Source organism: Plectropomus leopardus, chromosome 13 (assembly GCF_008729295.1).
Source record: "Plectropomus leopardus isolate mb chromosome 13, YSFRI_Pleo_2.0, whole genome shotgun sequence".
NCBI lineage: Eukaryota > Metazoa > Chordata > Actinopteri > Perciformes > Serranidae > Plectropomus > Plectropomus leopardus.
This window is the reverse complement of record NC_056475.1, coordinates 3,788,122-3,805,557: the sequence shown is the minus strand read 5'-3', so window position 1 is coordinate 3,805,557 and position 17,436 is coordinate 3,788,122. Positions and strand designations below refer to the sequence as shown.

The 17,436-nt window shown below is 39.4% G+C and overlaps 1 protein-coding gene across 12 annotated transcripts in view; it reads right to left on the bottom strand.

Annotated features, from left to right (window-relative positions):
- The window catches only part of gramd1ba (GRAM domain containing 1Ba), a 32,287-nt gene extending 16,036 nt beyond the window's left edge, over positions 1–16,251 (bottom strand). For 10 of the 12 annotated variants that reach the window (XM_042499627.1, XM_042499628.1, XM_042499631.1 and 7 more), the window contains exons 1-3: positions 16,228–16,251; positions 7,629–7,869; positions 4,853–4,873 (exon numbers count right to left, since the gene is read on the bottom strand). In XM_042499627.1, the coding sequence (XP_042355561.1) occupies positions 4,853–4,873; positions 7,629–7,869; positions 16,228–16,250 (285 nt within the window). In that variant the 5' untranslated portion in view covers position 16,251. Of the gene's footprint in view, positions 1–4,852; positions 4,874–7,628; positions 7,870–8,652; positions 8,752–10,106; positions 10,167–16,227 lie in introns of those variants that run through there. The other 2 variants (XM_042499630.1, XM_042499638.1) reach the window with 2 other exon arrangements.
- Between the last annotated feature and the right edge of the window lie 1,185 nt (positions 16,252–17,436).

Here is a 17,436-nt window from a genome sequence, read left to right as displayed (position 1 = left end):
ACTCCCCTCCTGCCATCCAACTGCAGAGTAACCTTAAAAGATCATTGGAGCAACATGTGGACACATAATAGTAAGATTCCTGGTCAGGCTGTGCTCTGTGACAGCGAGGAGTGTTTGGAAACAGGAGGAGCTAGTGTCAGTGTGTGAAAGAGGGCAGAGAGGGAGGGGAGGTCCAAGGAGAGTCTGGGTTTACTCGAGTTCATCGGAGAGTGTGTTTGTGTGTGAAACGCGTGGACATTTGAATTCTTGCTGGCTTGCCCACAGTCTGTGTTTGTGATAAAGTAGCCTACTTTAAGCGTTTGGTTCCACTACTCTCCTGCTTATTGTCTCTTTTCTCTGAATCATTCCTTTGGCCTGTCAGTAAGGCTGACTGTGAACAAAGAGCCAAAACAACAGGAAGTGTAGGAACCAATACACTTCCTGGAGAGGCAGTTATGTGTGTGTGTGTGTGTGTGTGTGTGTGTGTGTGTGTGTGTGTGTGTGTGTGTGTGTGTGTGTGTGTGCGCGTGTGTGTGTGTGTGTGTGTGTGTGTGCGTGTGTGTGTGTGTGTGTGGGCTTTTTTTTGGGGTTTGGAATGAAACATATGATAAAACATATGATTTGAGTGCATAGTCAGAACCACAAAAATAGGTCCAATTATGCTTTATCTGGTATGAGAAGATACTGTAGTGCAGTCAGGATGTAGTGCTGTGAAGAGCGGATATCGAAAAAGGGTTGAGTAAGACCCCAGTTAGCAGGAAACATTCCCACAACATTGGCTAACATTACCTAGAAGTTGTAATAATGTTGAAAATATCTAAATCTAACGTTCAACGAACCTTTTAAGAAGGTTCATTTCAAATATTGTCCCTGTGTGGTTAAAAGCTAACCAAGACATGCCATTATAATGGCAACATTTTGGGGATGTTGAGAGGTGACAGATCATTAAATGTTCTTTTAAAAATGTTCCCACAATGTTACGTGAGAACAAAGGATAAACATTTTCAAGGCAACATTCAGAAAATGTTTTCAGAATGTCACTGAGGCTTAAAAAGTACACCACATTCCTGTAATGGTAAAAATAAAAACATTTTTTATGACACTCATGGAGAATGTAACTTTAAAAAGAACATTCTGGGAACAAAAAGAAAACATGCAGCTGAAAATATGACTAAAACATTGCAGTATCATTCTCAGAGTGTTTTTAAAACCAAAAATTGTCAGCTGGGGCAGCTTGTACAGACCAAACTTAACTTGAAAGGTAAACCATGAGTACTACATGATTTAAACGGCCTAATGATGAAACATCTACTAAACGTCATGCATGAGATGTATATAGTTGAAGTAAAATCATTATTCTAACAAAATAAGAACAATTCCTGCATACAAGCAAAAATAAGAGAAAATTTGGTCATATATTGTTTCTTGCATAAGGCCATAGTGCTTTGACAAACATCATCAAACCATATAAATGAGGAAATATTTGAAAATATATCGTCTGATTCTTACTTTGTCAAAGGTTTTTAGGGTTAAGACTTGGCTTTTCAGGTATGCTAAGTTTGTGTGATTACGGTTTTGGACATTTTGTCAACGTGGGTCGTGTTTGTGGTGTGTGTAACAGAGTGTCGATCTTCTGAGAAAAACTTCACAGCCTTTGCAGACTCTTCCACGAAAGAGACAAAGATTTTGTCTAAAGAGACAGAGCGGCTCACAGACGGAGCTGTGTATGTGTATTTCTGATGTAAACAAGTTATCATTGCCAAGTGCTGTGCCCCCTATCTCTCCACCTCCGCCTTTCTCCGTCAATCTTTTCAATGTCTCACTTCGCTCTCCTCTGCTCTTTATCAATCAGCCTTTTGTATTCCAGCTCCAGTTTCTCTTGTCTTTTTTTCTGTCTTCTTGGAAATCTCTTTCTCCCGAATCTACTAAAGAATGTGGGAGTCACACTAAACGGATTGTTGTGACTGCAGATTCACAGTCTTTAGCAGTTTTTTTCATAAAATCCTATAAGATAAAAAGAAGATAGAGAGGATTCAAGCCATTAAAACTGAATCAACGTCAGATTTCTTGTACAGCGCTCAGACGTCAGGCGTTTAAACCCTTGAAATATGATTTCTGTCGAAACCATAGGAAAAAAGGCAATCAGCAACTTGGCATTAAATGTCCCAGACATTGCAAAAAATGTTTTTAAAAGGGACAAGAAAATAACCTAAAACTTAGCTAAAAAAGACAGAGAAAGAGCTCCATTAAACATGTATAAAATGACCAGAGAGAAATATTGAGAAAACTATATTTATAATTATTATCATTAGATTACTAACGTATATATATTGTTTTATTATTTTAGTTTTAATTTAGAACTTTTTTTCAGGTCATTTCTGTTTTTCCCCCCTTGTCTTCCTTTTTTGTGCTAATTTCAGATGATTTTCTTGTAACTTTCTACCACTCATTGCCTTCGTTCCATGTTTTTGTGTTTTTTTTTTTTTAAAGAAATCAAGCCTATTTGCTCAGGTTTTAAAGGGTTAAATGCAAAACATAAGCTAAAAGCACAGCTAAGCTAACAGAATAATCCACCACAAAAACATGCGCTGTCATTTCCCTGCTCATCTCGTTATCTTGCTGTCCAAATATATATTTTTTTTCCCTCTTTGCGAAAAATGACAACATTGTTTCTTTACACAGTGTTTTATCACAGCAGGAAATAAGCATACATGCCAAAAAAGATGGGTTTAACCTTTCTATTTTGACATTATTTCCATCAAGATTAATGCTTCCTTCACTTGCCCACTGTTGACAGAGACACACATATCTGTTGCTAAGTAACTCAACTCATGGGACATGAAGCATGTTGATGCTGCCACTTTCGAGTTCAGCCTCGACGGGTAAACTATTCGTCTGTCATCTGCACTGCAAGCTAATCTCACTCTCTACCACACAGTTTGGGCCACAAATAATCACTTATGACAAGTGCTTGACTTTTCTGTTTTTTCCCCCAAATCTTCTGTTTGTTTTCCTCCTTTGACCTTCTGCTTTGTGACCATCCTGATGACAAACTAAGAGCGCACCATTAAGCTTGAATCTCGTTTTTAGCGCTATATGAAACCTGACAATTCATTGACTGCAAAATTACCTGCTTATGCGTCTCACTTTCAAGTCCTTAACAAACTACTTTAGCTTGGGCCTTACTGAACACTGGACATTTCGTGGCCCTTTCCTGTCTAGACATGCTGCAGAGATGTCTCTATGAAACCCAAACAGTTTTTGTGGCCCTTTCCTCGACTAGAAAGACAGCAATGTCTCTGTAAACAACAACAATGACAAAAACACCTCCTGGGCAGAAACACAGTGATGTCTCTTAAAAACAAAAGTTTCTTTGTGGCCCTTTCCCAGTTGGAAATGCAGTGATGTCTTGGTAGAAAAGATCATATTTTGGCACCCATGTTTGTGGCTAAAAGCTGCTAGAAATGCAGCAATGACTCATTTAAAAACAGTTATTTTTTTGTGTTTGTTAGCATCAAACAGTGGTCTGCAGCTGGAAGGCATCTGGCCTAAGTGCCACACCATTTATTCCACCTCCTGTTAACAAAGTCATCTCATGTATTACTGTGCGTCACCGCAGAAACGTTGATATTATTTGTATAAAAATGTAAAATATCTGTGGTTTGCAGAAACATACAATGCCAACATTTTCTTGTGCAAGAGGGCTGCAAAAGCTTCAACTTATAACAAAACCAGACCCCAAAATCAAGACCTTGTCTAACTCCCACATGTATGAACAACAGCATCTCACGACCAGAAACACACAGTCACACTATGGTGTTCAGATGACGGACTGCGACCATGTCCCTCACCACACTGTAGGTCACAATCAACGACAGCAAGCCGTGACTAATGGTTAAAGGACAAAAAGGGAGGACTAGAATAAAAAAGACCACACATGTCCCACATCCTGCACCGCTCTGAGAAAAAGACGCACTCTGGTCAGCTGTACAATATCTCTTTTTATCTGTTCTGCTTTTCTGCTGAAGCCAAGCTGGGTGAACTATGACACACGCAATGAATGGACGCCCGAGGAAATCTCCACCCACACACAATTACAGTTTGAACTGCAACAGAATATGAAAAAAGATTCACTCACAGATTACAGCTTCCCCTCAATTCTTCGTTTTCAGTGGGAAAATACCAACTGATAAACATCTTTTCACTGGGACAGAAGTATATAAATATATAGTAATAATATAGTTTTGTGTTATTACTGTGAAAAGGATGTATAATAAGTTGTCTTTGTGGACCATTTATCATATAAATTGATGCTATTGATTATAATTGTTTATGTCATTTTTCCTGCAAAAAACATCATGGTTTCAGCATCTTAAATATATGTAAAGGACTTGCTGCTTTCCTTTTAGTTATTATTATTAATATTATATTTTTATTGAATTTATTTAAACTTTTCTTTTTACTTTTAATACTTTAATATCTATTTTCTTGATTGTACTTACATACTTTTACTAAAGTAACATCTTTAATGCAGGGCTTTTACTAGTAACATTATACCTTATATTTTCTCTTATCAGGAAATTTAAGAGAATGTTGCTGCATATGATTCTCTTATGGTCTGATTTCGAAGACACTGGCAAAGATGTATTGTTAAATAAAAACAATCGTAAAGATTAATTTTGGTCTTCTCCAAAACAACTGAAAGAAAACGTGCACAGCTCAGCATCCAAACATCAACATTATGTTGAACGTCACAAAATGACCGAAGCACACGGCTTTTAGAGACAAATACAGCGAAAGTCTTTAAATCCTATTAATTATCATAAAACATCATGTCACTAAAATGCAAACAGATTAAAAAAAATAGACTTACATTGTACCAGCTCTGACTTTTCTGTTGTCACGTCACAGCGTGGGTGAGGAGGTCAAAGCGGAGAGGAGCGCAAAAGACAAAAAGGAAAAAAAACTGAATCATTAAAACAGTTTATAGAAAAACATTCATAACAGTGTAACGTTGACATGTGATCTTAAAGACAGATTACAGGCTGAGATACAAAGTAGAGATCTTTATGTCATAAAAACATCCAGTTTTCCTCAATGAGGTTATGCTTTTTAACTACAACACATGTTACTTATACTTGCCACAAAGTGGCAGCATTACCCAGCGTAAAAAACACACATTTATCCCCAAATATTACTCACACACACTAAGAACACTGGAGACTTCTCTTAATTTATGAGCAACAAGTGACTGAAATCAAAGTATCAAACAAAAGATTTAATCAATACTGATGAGTATTCAGTGAGCCAATAAAGTATGTCTTTCTTTACATGATAACTGTTCATAGTGACACAGATTACATGAGTGATATGTGTAGTAGAATATAGCCTTTTTACTGTCGATTAACCCTTTGAAACCTGGAGAAACATTACTTTTCTTGTGCTGCTCTCAGAGGTATTTAAGCCTTTGAACTCTGAACAAATGGTGCGATCTTTAAAAAAATTGGAAAAAAGGCAATGAGCAACTTGGTAAGAAATGTTTCAAGAATTTCAAGAACTTAGTAGATTTAGAAAATTATTTTTAAAAAGCTTTTAAAAAAATGTCTAAGAAAAAAAGAAACAAAGCTCAGTAAAATCTTTAATTATCATAATTGCATATTGAAAATTATCTCACGAAATTATTATATTTTTAGGCACTTTTTTCTGGTCATTTCCTTTTTTTTTTAACCCCCCCCCCCCTTAAAAAAAAAAAAAATTTAAGGTAATTATCTTGAACTTTTATGAATAATTTCTTGCAAACTTTTGTATCACTTCTTCTTTCGCTGCTCATTGCCATCTTCCCATGTTTTTGAACAAAATTAAGCCAGTTTGCAGTTTTCAAAGGTTTATAGTTATTGGGGGGGCAGCCATCAGCAGTGTGAATTATTGTGATTAAAGCACTGGATCAACTGCACTTTATAATATACTTTCTGTCAAATGTGGGGAAAAAAAGCATTCAAACCGTAATGACCTATTCAAATTCAAAATTCACAGTATTTCGGCTCAACAGACCGTCTGAAGTAGTTTGCATTGTGGTCCAGCAGAGGGCGTTATTAAAATTCACCATTAGCTTAACCTATTGACTAACCAGTGAGCTCGATCAAAATAATAAACGAAGATGGAGACGGTCATCAACAAGCAGGCCATGCTTCGGATCACAACATCTAAGAATCAAAGTAAAGTATTTTGGGCTTAATTAACTGAATTTAAATAAGACATAAACTCCAGGAACACACAGAGGTTGGTGGACACATGTCAGCTCTGTTAAGGTGGATTTCTTGAAATGAGAGGAAATCAAACAGCAGGATAAACATAGACATTATGGGTTTGAGGAAACAGAAAAGATCCAGAAAAGAATGATGCTTACTTTAATATGCCGCTTGTGAGACTATTGCATGCATGAGAAGGAAAAAAAAGACAGATTGAAAAACAAAGACAAGACAAAAAGATGACATAAAAAATCCATGACTGAGCAGTGATCAGCAGAACCTACAACCACAGCAAGTATAAGAATAACAGAAAAATAACAGAAATGACATGAGCAGAAATCCTCAGGTGATGTCACATCATTTCATAAGTAAGCAGTGAAATAGTGAGAGTGAGAAAGTTATGATTAATAATGTTAGTGTGGGTGAATTTGTTCTTCTGATAGGACATCAATTAGAAGAATTAGGGATTGATTTCATCCAAACCGGAGCTAGTAATTGTTGGATCAGTGGACTAATTAACTAAATTACCAGCAAGAGTAAGCAAGATGTTTTTATTTTGTTTGAAAGAGTGTTTTATGATGCATTTAAAAGGTGATTAAGCCTCATCAGTCTTCAGTGGTTAGCGCCACACTGATGCTGTCATACACCCTCATTTTTTTATTGCTCTTTTTAATCTTTTTGGCTTTTTGTTTGTTCTCGGTACATACTGTACATAACTTTATGTTAAGTGGCTTCCTTTGTGTATATATATATTTGAATTTTTTGCCCTTTTTAACGTATATTTCATTCAGTTGCTGCTATCTTATCTGCTGCAACAAAACAATTTCCCTCACGGGATAAATAAAGTATTTCTATTTTATTCTACTGTATTTTACCCCGTATACCTCTGTGAAATTTCGGGAATGTATGAAGGTATGAAATATAACATACAGCCCAGGCCTACTTGCTCCTTTTACCTTTACATGCAGACATATATGACTGAAATTTATCATAATCTTTTCTGTTTGTGGATTTGTCGTTTACCTTTTTTATTTTCCACAAAATCAACGCCACACCAGGTGATGATCATTTTTAGAGATAAAGTATTTCTTTAGCATTGATCCTGGTAAAAGTTTACCAGCCATGTGGTTTACCTTTAACAGCTGTCACAGCTGATTTAATTACATGAATAACACTTCATTTAACAAATCTTGGTGGATTATTTGCAGGTAAGGTGATTCTGGGATGCATTTTACACTTACTATTTAAAATAACAATCACTTGTTTTATTAGTTTAGCCAAGTACCTCCATCATCAGCTTAAAAAAGCCCTGACAATGTTACCATAAGCAGTAATGTGACTGACCTCCAATTTACATATTACTTTGTGTCATCAAGTAAAAGCGGACGCGTATCCGCTCACCTTGGAGTTCTTGCCACCGCTGCGGGTGCTGGTGTTGGTGGGATGGACAGACTGGGAGCAAGTGCGTTGGTGCTGGGAGGTCTGCTGCTGTTCTGGGGTGGTGGGGGAGCGGTCCGAGGCCTGGTCTGATGAACCCTTCTCCACCATGTTGCCGTCTGCCTCGGGGCTCAGTTGTGCAGGGGAGCGTTTTCGCAGGACAGGTGAGCAAGCAGGAGTGCTCCGATTTGAGTTAGTGGCAGTACTGGGAAAAAAGAGAAAGACCTTGTAGGTTGTTTTTTGTTGAAGAGATTCTGGGACATAAGCGAGGGTCATCACTGCACCTATAGCATTTATAACTCTGAAAAAAAAAAAGAATTAAATATATTCACGGACGAATTTGCAAATGATTGCGGCCACTAAGCACCATCAATTGTGTATTGCAACTACTATCCACCCGATCTCAGGTTCTAATTTACAAAAGATATTACACTTATGATATCACAGTGCATGAACACCCATAAAATTGTGCAGCTAATTGCAATAAGCCCATTTAAAAAATAATCGATTGATTTTATCCATGTGGCAGTTTTCAGAGGCAGAGAGGAAAAAGAATAATGAAATTTTCAGAGTCTGAGCTACAGGCCCAACTTCGACAAGGTGCAGAGTGGTTTCTGAAAACTTCAGACAAAACATTTAAACATGACAGGGATGCATTTGCATAGAAAGGGACCAGTTTTGTGTCAAATGCAGCCTATGCATATGACCTAATTCAAATAGGTTTGTTTATGAAATGAAATGATTTTGTGGGAGACAACTCTGCATCAGGAAAAGCTCCAAAGTCTTTGGTAAGGAAATATAATCCATAATTTCCTGTGGGGAAATCCTGTCAAATAAGGTACTAAAATCATTAAAGCTCTTTTTTATGATACTTAAGTATGTGGTCCTTGGAATTTTATCAACACTCAGAGAGAAGGCCTTCAGTTGTAAAAGGTTTAGAGCGGCTGCCCTCAGCAAGCAGAGGACAAAAAGTGCAACATGTTCTCACCCCAAGTCCTTACGTATCGCTGCTGGACTTCCGCGTCTACATATTACACTCTGGGTATCCTTCCGTGTTTGCTACTGATGTTCTGGGATGCTGCTGCCTTGATGTCAACAAAAACACTGTACACGGTTTTGTTTGGGCACATAGCAACAATGTCGGTACGTCAACAAATGCACACGCTGGCATGGATGATGGGAAGGAGGCACATGGTAAGGTGGGAAAACAACATCAAATTCAGACAGGAAGCAAATACCGGACTCCCGCAGGTCTGATCGAGCAATCCAGTGCCTCTTCTGCCCATAGGGACCTTTGTGCTCCTTATATTACATTGTCATCAACAGTCATTCAACTTGACTCCATCCAGTGGCGCATCATCTGGATGCGACATATTATGTCTACCCAAATCATCAACTGACTCTGCTTGTCCGTTTATCGGCTGCTGGCAGGTGCCGTCTATAGCGGCTTATAATAACTCACAAACGGTTCTGTCTGACCACGCTCTCAGCTGACACCGTCCAGCGCATTTTTTTTGCATCATGCAGATGCAAAAGATGGTTTTCCGCATGAGGATCTTAAGCTGAAATCACTCCAAAAATGTATTGGATGACTTCGGTACGAGAACATTTTTACTCTGCCGCAGGTCTGTAACAGTGACGTTAATCTACGATTCTCATGTAAGAAGACTAGAAACAAAAAAACACAACTGTCAGATCAAATGTTCACCAGTGCCTTAACTCTCGCTGCTTCACTCTCTGAGTCGAGGCATCAAACCCAGAGAGCTGAAACTGACCGACACGCAGTGAGGCTGGATGCCGCCTCCCCCTGCATTGCAGCCCTCAGTCAAAGGTCAAATTACAAACAGCACCTAGACAGCTATAGAGGTCAATCTGGACTTCCTGCCAACCCAGACATTATTACATCATCGGTCAGTGCACTCGTACACAGAAAAAAACCCAGTGTGATGCCAGTTTTGAAGACTGTCAGTTTTTACTTGACACTGATTGACTCCATAGTGACTCCTCTCGGCTTAATCACCTTAAATTATATAAATGCAGATCACATGCACAGAAGCCTCCAATCAGACTTCCATTTTAAATCATTATTCTTTATCTGTTAAGTGATTATGCAACAACAATCAACTGTAAATATTTTAATAATTCATTTTAAATGCATATATCTCTTTGTGCAGACGTCACAGCAAAACAACACACACTCCTCATGCTGCAGATAGACACAGTGATCAAAGGTGGGGTGGGATGGAAAATGAGTTGTGTCTCACTCAGTCACATCAAGTCCACGCTAAACCGTCTGATGCAGCAGACATGGTGGGATGTAAAATGGTGCAAGGTGACACATCCTCCCTCGGTAACACACAAACACGCCACTGCATGCACGGAGCGACGGCAACACATGGATGACGGGGGGACGAGGCGTTATTAGGAGAGACACTGACCAACCTGGCAGCCATGGAAGACCTCAGCCCACAGCATCAGACTCTACCTGCTTCATTCATCCACTCATTCAGACAGCAACATCAGCAGAAGAGGAGGAGACAAGGAAGCAGAGAGAAGAGAGGAGGAGGAGGAGGATGCCTCTGAGAATCCTTGCCAAAGAGTCCGTGCATGGGGGTGGGTAAACAGACAGTACTGCCCCCTCCGACAGATGCAGTTCAAAAGGTTGAAGAGGCCAGTGCTGTATGTTTCATTCCTGTCTTTCTCTTCTATTTTTCCATTTTTTTTCTTTCTTCCTGCAGGATGATTCACAGGCTCCTGCTGCTGCAAAGCCCCTCTTTCTCAAAGTCCGCCCTCTCTCACCCCCCCGTCCGACCCACCAAGCTGTGATTGGATGCCAAAACAGAGCGCTGGATACTGCTCCTGTTGCCGCTCTGCACAGTGGGCTCCAGCATCGTACGCACACTCCCACTCCTCACTAATTCATGAGCGTCATGAATGAAAGCTGCTGACGTGGATTAACCCTCACTGTCACACCATGCTGCCAGCCCCTCCCCATTAAACAGACCACGCACATGCTTGCTCTCTCAGACACACATGCACACACGCTTCTGTCAGCTCACGCTCAGCACACACTCTTGCATCTTTGCATCTTTCCATCTGCCTTCTTTCTCCTCTCACATCTGACTCACTATAAATCTCATCAGTTTCTTTGTTTTTTTTGCTCTCTGTTCAGACGGTTGACATCTTTTTACCCCATCGTCGTTTTTACATGCATATTCAAAAAAGAATAGTTCTCTTTTTTAATCTGATGTCTTTTTTGAATTATAATGTAGGCAAGGGGAAATTGGAAATATGAAATATAACTTCAGTGACACGCAATCAATTATTTCTGCATGCTTCCTCCCTGATAATAAATCCACAATTAAAAAACACAAATCTGTCAGGTTGCCAAAGCCTGAGGAGGGACTGCCTACCCTCACTGACATGGACACACATTACAGGATATGCAAAAGACTGAACTAACACACACACACACACACACGCACACACGCACACACACACACACACACAGATCACAAATCATCTGTTTTTGGCTTATAAATCAATGAGGCCACCTGACACTGGTCCAACCTTTAGAAATGAAACAAGCTGACTTGCTTTGCTTTGTATAGTCTCTGTTATCTATCAGGGTTTCCCACACGGTCATTTACTTGTGACGGGCAACCAGAAATATTTTCTTGTTCTTTTCAGAACACCAGGCGCAGTGAAAGAAAAACTTGATTGCGCTTGGTCGAAAAGTCTGCATTCACTCAATGTGCACTCTGCTTCTCCTCTTATCCATCAATCTCAGAGTAGATCAACTTATCAATTATCCACACTGTAAAAATAATGATGAAAAAAGGTTACAAACAAAAGAGCCCCCAAGTATCTAAGTACAGTACGTGATGAGAGTTAAATAATACATCACCAATGTATAGTTTCACATACGTTATTCAGGTTGCACAAAGATGCCGTCAGTCATGCCAGTTTGTTTGAAACACATGCGCTGTATGTCAGTATGCACCTTACTGGTTAGTCATTCTCTCCTCTTCTACTTAATTTTGCATTGCCTTAAGAGAGCGAGAGAAGACACTGACCTCTGGCTGACCCACAAATTCAACAGTTTTTTACCAGCTTTATGTCTGGATTAGGTCTGCTGCCAGTACATATGGCAATCTTTGTATTTTAGTCACTTGATGACTGTATGTTAACTGTATTTGGTTTATTTTAAAATGGAGAGAAGGCATTTAGCAACTTAACAAAACAGTACAAGTAAATGATGTGAAAAAAGGACAACAGAAGAGAAGTAAATACCGATAAATATTTAAAAAAAAAATAGTTTTCTGGATATTTAAAAAAGATTTTTCAAGTCATTTCCTTTTCCCTTTTTACTAATTTCTTTAATAATTAACTAATAACTTGTGGGACATAAAAATCAAACCACTTTGCTCATGGTTTAAATGCGTCTGAGCGCAACACAAGAAAATTAGTGCCGATTCAAGTTTCAAAGGGTTAACTGAAGGAAATTTAACACAAAGAAAGGCTGATGATTTAAACTACTTTGACGGGACCCTAGCTAATGGGCAAATATTGGATAACTGTAACACTATTATATCTTTTGTCTTTTCTGTATTTTGTGTAATGTTTGTGCGATTGCTCCTCACCAGTTAATACTGGTTGCCTGACAACCAGTCTATATGCAGTGTGTTTACATCAAAGACTACAACAATTATCCTTTGCTGCTCTGTCCTGACTGAATCAGATCGACTGTATATTAGAGAGGATGCAGTGGAGTATTACTCTCCTCCTTGCAAACAGTGAACATTTTTCACATCGCTCTTCCTCCTGTGCAGTGCTCCATCCTTTGCATACATTCGATCCCATTCTGTCGAGTAACCCAGATTCTTAATGTCCCTCGGGACAGATCCCTATGATGTGGCCTGAGCCAGAAGCAGCCAATGCGCACTTGTGTTCAGCCCACTGAGCCGTGTAGCAGCGAATCACAGAGCGCCTCACTGCTGAGTTATATGAGAAGCAGCCAATGGAGGTTACAGTCAGTGAAAATGATAAAAACGTAAGGTAATTTTAGTGGGTACAGGCAGAAGCTATAAATGTCACACAGTACTAAATAGCTGCATCTTCCCTCAGTGGTACAATGGAGGAGCGATAGAAGGGCTTATATGTTTGTAAGAAACGATAGTGGGAATTTTTTGTCATGAAATTAGGTCATTAGCGCTGCATAACTATTTTTTTCAACACATGTGCTAGGGTGATGTTAATACAAAGTGAGACCAATACACTGCAATGACTTACTTCGGTATATTCACACACTCCAAATGATCATTTTCTTGGAAACTGCACTCTCCTCTGATCTCAAAATGTTGTTTTTATGTCCTGTATGACAATATGACAGGGCATGGTTAAAAATGTTTTTGTGTAGTATGATCAGACCATGGATGTATAAAGACAACTGGATACAGCCAGTTGCACAGTGACACATAAAGCCAGAAAAGTGTAACATGTATGTGCCTCAACCAACACTGGGATGTCAACACATGGTTAGGATTAAGCAACAGAAACATGTGGTTAGGTTTAGTAAAAAACATCATGGTTTGGCTCAAATTCATACAAGAAGCAAACAACGTGCTCACGGGTGAAAGTCCAAGGTTAGGATCCACGCGTCCTACAGCAATCATCCAGTTCCTTACAAAACATACTTACTGGAAGCATTTCAGCTCGAGGCCATCCAGCGGTGTATCTTGTGGCTGCTGTCTGTCTGTCTGTTTGAACGTTTAAAAGAGACTTTTAAAGCCTCTTTTAAAAGAGGCCACATGTCCGCATATCATACTGCAGCAACAGGTGACGTCTGGCCAACCTGTGGCGTATTATAACACTGCGAAAGGTTTCCATTGGCATATCATACCCTCACGTTTGGCGTCATTATCTTATGCTGAACTCATTGCATCATTGGGTCCATACAGTATGCACAATAGAAACTTCCACTAGCCAAGCTGGGTGATGTTTATTTTAAAGGCTCTGCTAACTGTTCAGGTAAAATTTTCTGAGTTCTTCTAGACTTTCGAAATGGTATGGACTGATTGGATCAAATCTAAATAGTCTGGGCCCAGTGACATTACTTAATTTGTAAGGAGCCATGATTGTTATTTACATCCACTCCCTGATTTTATTACTTCCGGTGAAACAATAAGATTTTCCACCTGTAGCCAGAGATTTATTTAACCTTAATTTAAATGTTTATAAGACAGATTTGTCTTTTCAGCAATCCCATCACAGGCAGTTATGCAAACAGCTGCTGTCAGGCTGGTAACATTACAATGTGTGTGTGTGTGTATGTGTGTGTGTTGCAAAAAGGAAACTCAAATTAAAATGGCTGCATTCCCATGCTTTCTAATTAAGAAAGCACCCTCTGGGACAGATGGCCATCATTATACCTTTGCCACTGCTCATTAACACAGAACAAATGTAGAGCTGAGTGACCTAAGAATATGTTCATATTATAGAACAGTGGCCAAAGGAGGTCGCCTGCGTGAGCTGCACAGAGAGCAGTGTTATACAGTTATAAAAGGATGCACTGACAATTAGATTCACTGTGGAGAGAAACATTACAATTCCTTATAAAAAAATAAACTGCAGAGATGGAATAGATTGTTAAAAATAGGATTTGACCCTGAGTGGCTGAGGAAAAGATGAATAAATTAAACATTTCACATGCAGTTGCATCATTATGCTTTTATATTTTCATTCCTTTAATATTATTTTGGCAACTATGAAATGTGCTAGTTGAGAACTCTGGAGGGAGTATTAGCTCTTTCAACTAACCTTTTACTATTGATGTGCAGAAACTTGTATGCATGATGGCCAGGATACAAGGTCGACTCGTCGAGTCCTACAGGATCCCATGCTCACGATTGTGCGGTGTGGCATTTGTTTTGACTTGTGAAAAATGAGCAAGAGGAACTGATTTCATGTTACAAATTGAAGCATGTATGCTGCAGATTTGGCCCAAAGGGCCCCAGAATGATTAGCTACCCAAAGCTGTCTGGGAACCAGGACAGCCTGCTGATGGAGGTACAAGATGTCCTACATCTTGAATATGGCTACAGGCCATAAACAGACATAAAGTAGCTATAGCCCTGACCCTTTCTGTCAGGTTGATAACTGGAGCAGAAAAACCTACTAAATGTACATCTATGCTATTATGTCTTTGACGTACAGCTGATGGATATCTAACAGAAATACAGAAAGACTTTTTTGTAGCTAGAAAATATTACATCATTGATTTATCTTCAAATCCTGCAAAAACTCTCTAAAGCTCCATAAGATACACATTATATTATAAGAGCGACTGTCTACAAAGAAGTATATAGAAAATCAAAGTTTCTTGAAAACTCCGGACTTAGCAGGAATGCAAGAAATGCTTGCATGCTGGGAAAAGCTTGGAGCAAACCTTCACTGAGCTGACAGACCTGATGGGATAACTTAAGGATTAGGCCTTGCATTGGTAATACAAAGTAAATCATTAAGATTTTTTATGCAGATAATACTACAATCAGCCAGAGCAAAACATGGTAGGATTACACTACAAAAGCAGATGGTTATATTTAGGCAACAAAAACACATGAAAACCAATGCTGGGATGTCAACAAAAGCACATAATTAGAATAAGGCAACAAAGACATGGATGTTTAGGCAAAAGAGGCACGTGGTTAGGTGTTTAAAATATATATTTTAAAAAAAGTCACATTCTGACGGGAAGCAAACACTGACCTCCTGGGTAAAAGTCTGGGGTTTGTTGGACCCATCGTGCTCCTTATATTACGTAGTTACAGGAGGTGTTTCAACCTGATATCTGTTCAGCAGTGTATCAGGCGGACATGACAGGGTACATCTGGCTGACTGGTGACATGTCATAACACCATGACCGGTTCTGTTCGGCTACGTTTTCAGCTGATGCTGCCCAGCGGCATATCATACAGCTGCGCAAGCTGGCTTTTGGCGCCTGAATCTTATGCTGAAATCACTGCAAAAGTGGCAATATTTGACGACCTATAGAACGAGTGTTGTAGTGCCACTGTTGCTAGCATGGTAGCTGCATGAATGAATGAATGAATAAATAAATGAATAAAGCCAATGTGGAAAAACCAAAATGGATTGAGAAAATTTTGCACTTAATCTTCTGTCCTTTCACTATACGTTCCCTGCAAACACTCACACATGCATTCTCTATGACTGGGTGTTTCTGCTTTAATATACTGCAAAATATAATGGATTGTACATGAAAAGATAGGAGTAAAAGAGAGAGGAATACAAAAATTAGGATTTCATTGGTGGATAGTGATTAACAATAGCAAATAAATCCTGCTATTGAGGTCACAGGGTTTTTGGTGAACAGATGGCAGAATAGACAGATGAGACAAGAACGGTGAAGATGTAAGAAAATCATTAAAGAAAAACTATGAACATCGCTTTTAATTTGAGCCACTTTTACACTAGCACCTTGCAACTTCACGACAGCCCACATGTGTGCACACACACCCAGAAAAGAGTCCATCAGCAGTCTTACCAGGTCAGCTTGAAGCCTTTCATCAGTGCAGAAAGAGTTGTCCGTGAGCCATCGCCTGTTCTCCCCACTCAGTCTGTCAGTCACTCCATACCATGCTGTATTGTTGTTGTTGTTGTTGTGTGGGGGCGGCAGAAGAGGTTGCGCGTTAAATTGCAGGGCTCGATGCCTTGTAGCGGCACCCACAAAAGGGGCAGACCGAATACAAAAAAATAGCTAAAGCCCAGTCCTGCTGTAACTTCAGCAAGCAGCCTCATCCTGCTGCTTCCAGCCTCATCTGAGAGTGTGTGTGAGGTGTTTTGCGCATGTCTTTGTGTCCTAGGTGAGTGTGTGTGTGTGTGTGTGTGAGGGTACAGCAGCAGCAGTAGCAGCAGCACATCCACTCTCTCTCATATGCAGCAGACTCTGTCTCTGCAGATGGAGGCATTTGCCAGGCAGACGGAGAAAGATGACCAACTGTGCATTTTTTTCAACACTCTCCATTCCCTTTAGCTGAAACACCTCCTCTTCGCTTATCGGAGCACGCCTGCCACTCTGCCAAGGTCTCTCCATCTCTCTGTGTCTCCATCTCATTCAGTGGCACTGATAAGGGTGCACACTGGATGCTCTGACAGGGATTACTGTCTGTTTTGCTCAGTTCTGGCAGCTGCTCCTTTAATCTCCTAATACATGTGGGTGCGTGTATGTAACTCATGTCAGAAATTAAGGCCAAGTGTTTGTGAAATGGGGAAAATATCTTATGCCATAAATGTAATTTATAACTTTACAGCACTATCCATATCTAGACACTCAACGCTTTACGTGGCAACTTTGTTTTGTTTTCTTCTTTTGTTTTTTTTCAGCTTTCTTCTACGAAGTTACGCTGTTTGACTTCTGGGTCACAGCCCAGCACAGGGACTATGGAGCCTACACAGAACATCTAGGCCAGGTGTATATACATTAACCCCCAACCGCAGCTGTGTTAATCAGCAAGTACTTAAGTCTAATTTTAGTTGAATTAACACAATAATTTCATTTTTTTAGAATCATGTAAATGTACAGACAGATTAAACTTCCAGAAAGAGAACCATGGGGACTACGAGGATGCTGGTCCTCTATTTTTGAGGTGCAAATAGGGAGATCAATATAGAAAAGCGTAATTTGTTAAAAATATACCCTGACAAAATCTTAGTATCATTTCCAAAAATGTTTTAAAAAATCTCTATTTTAAGG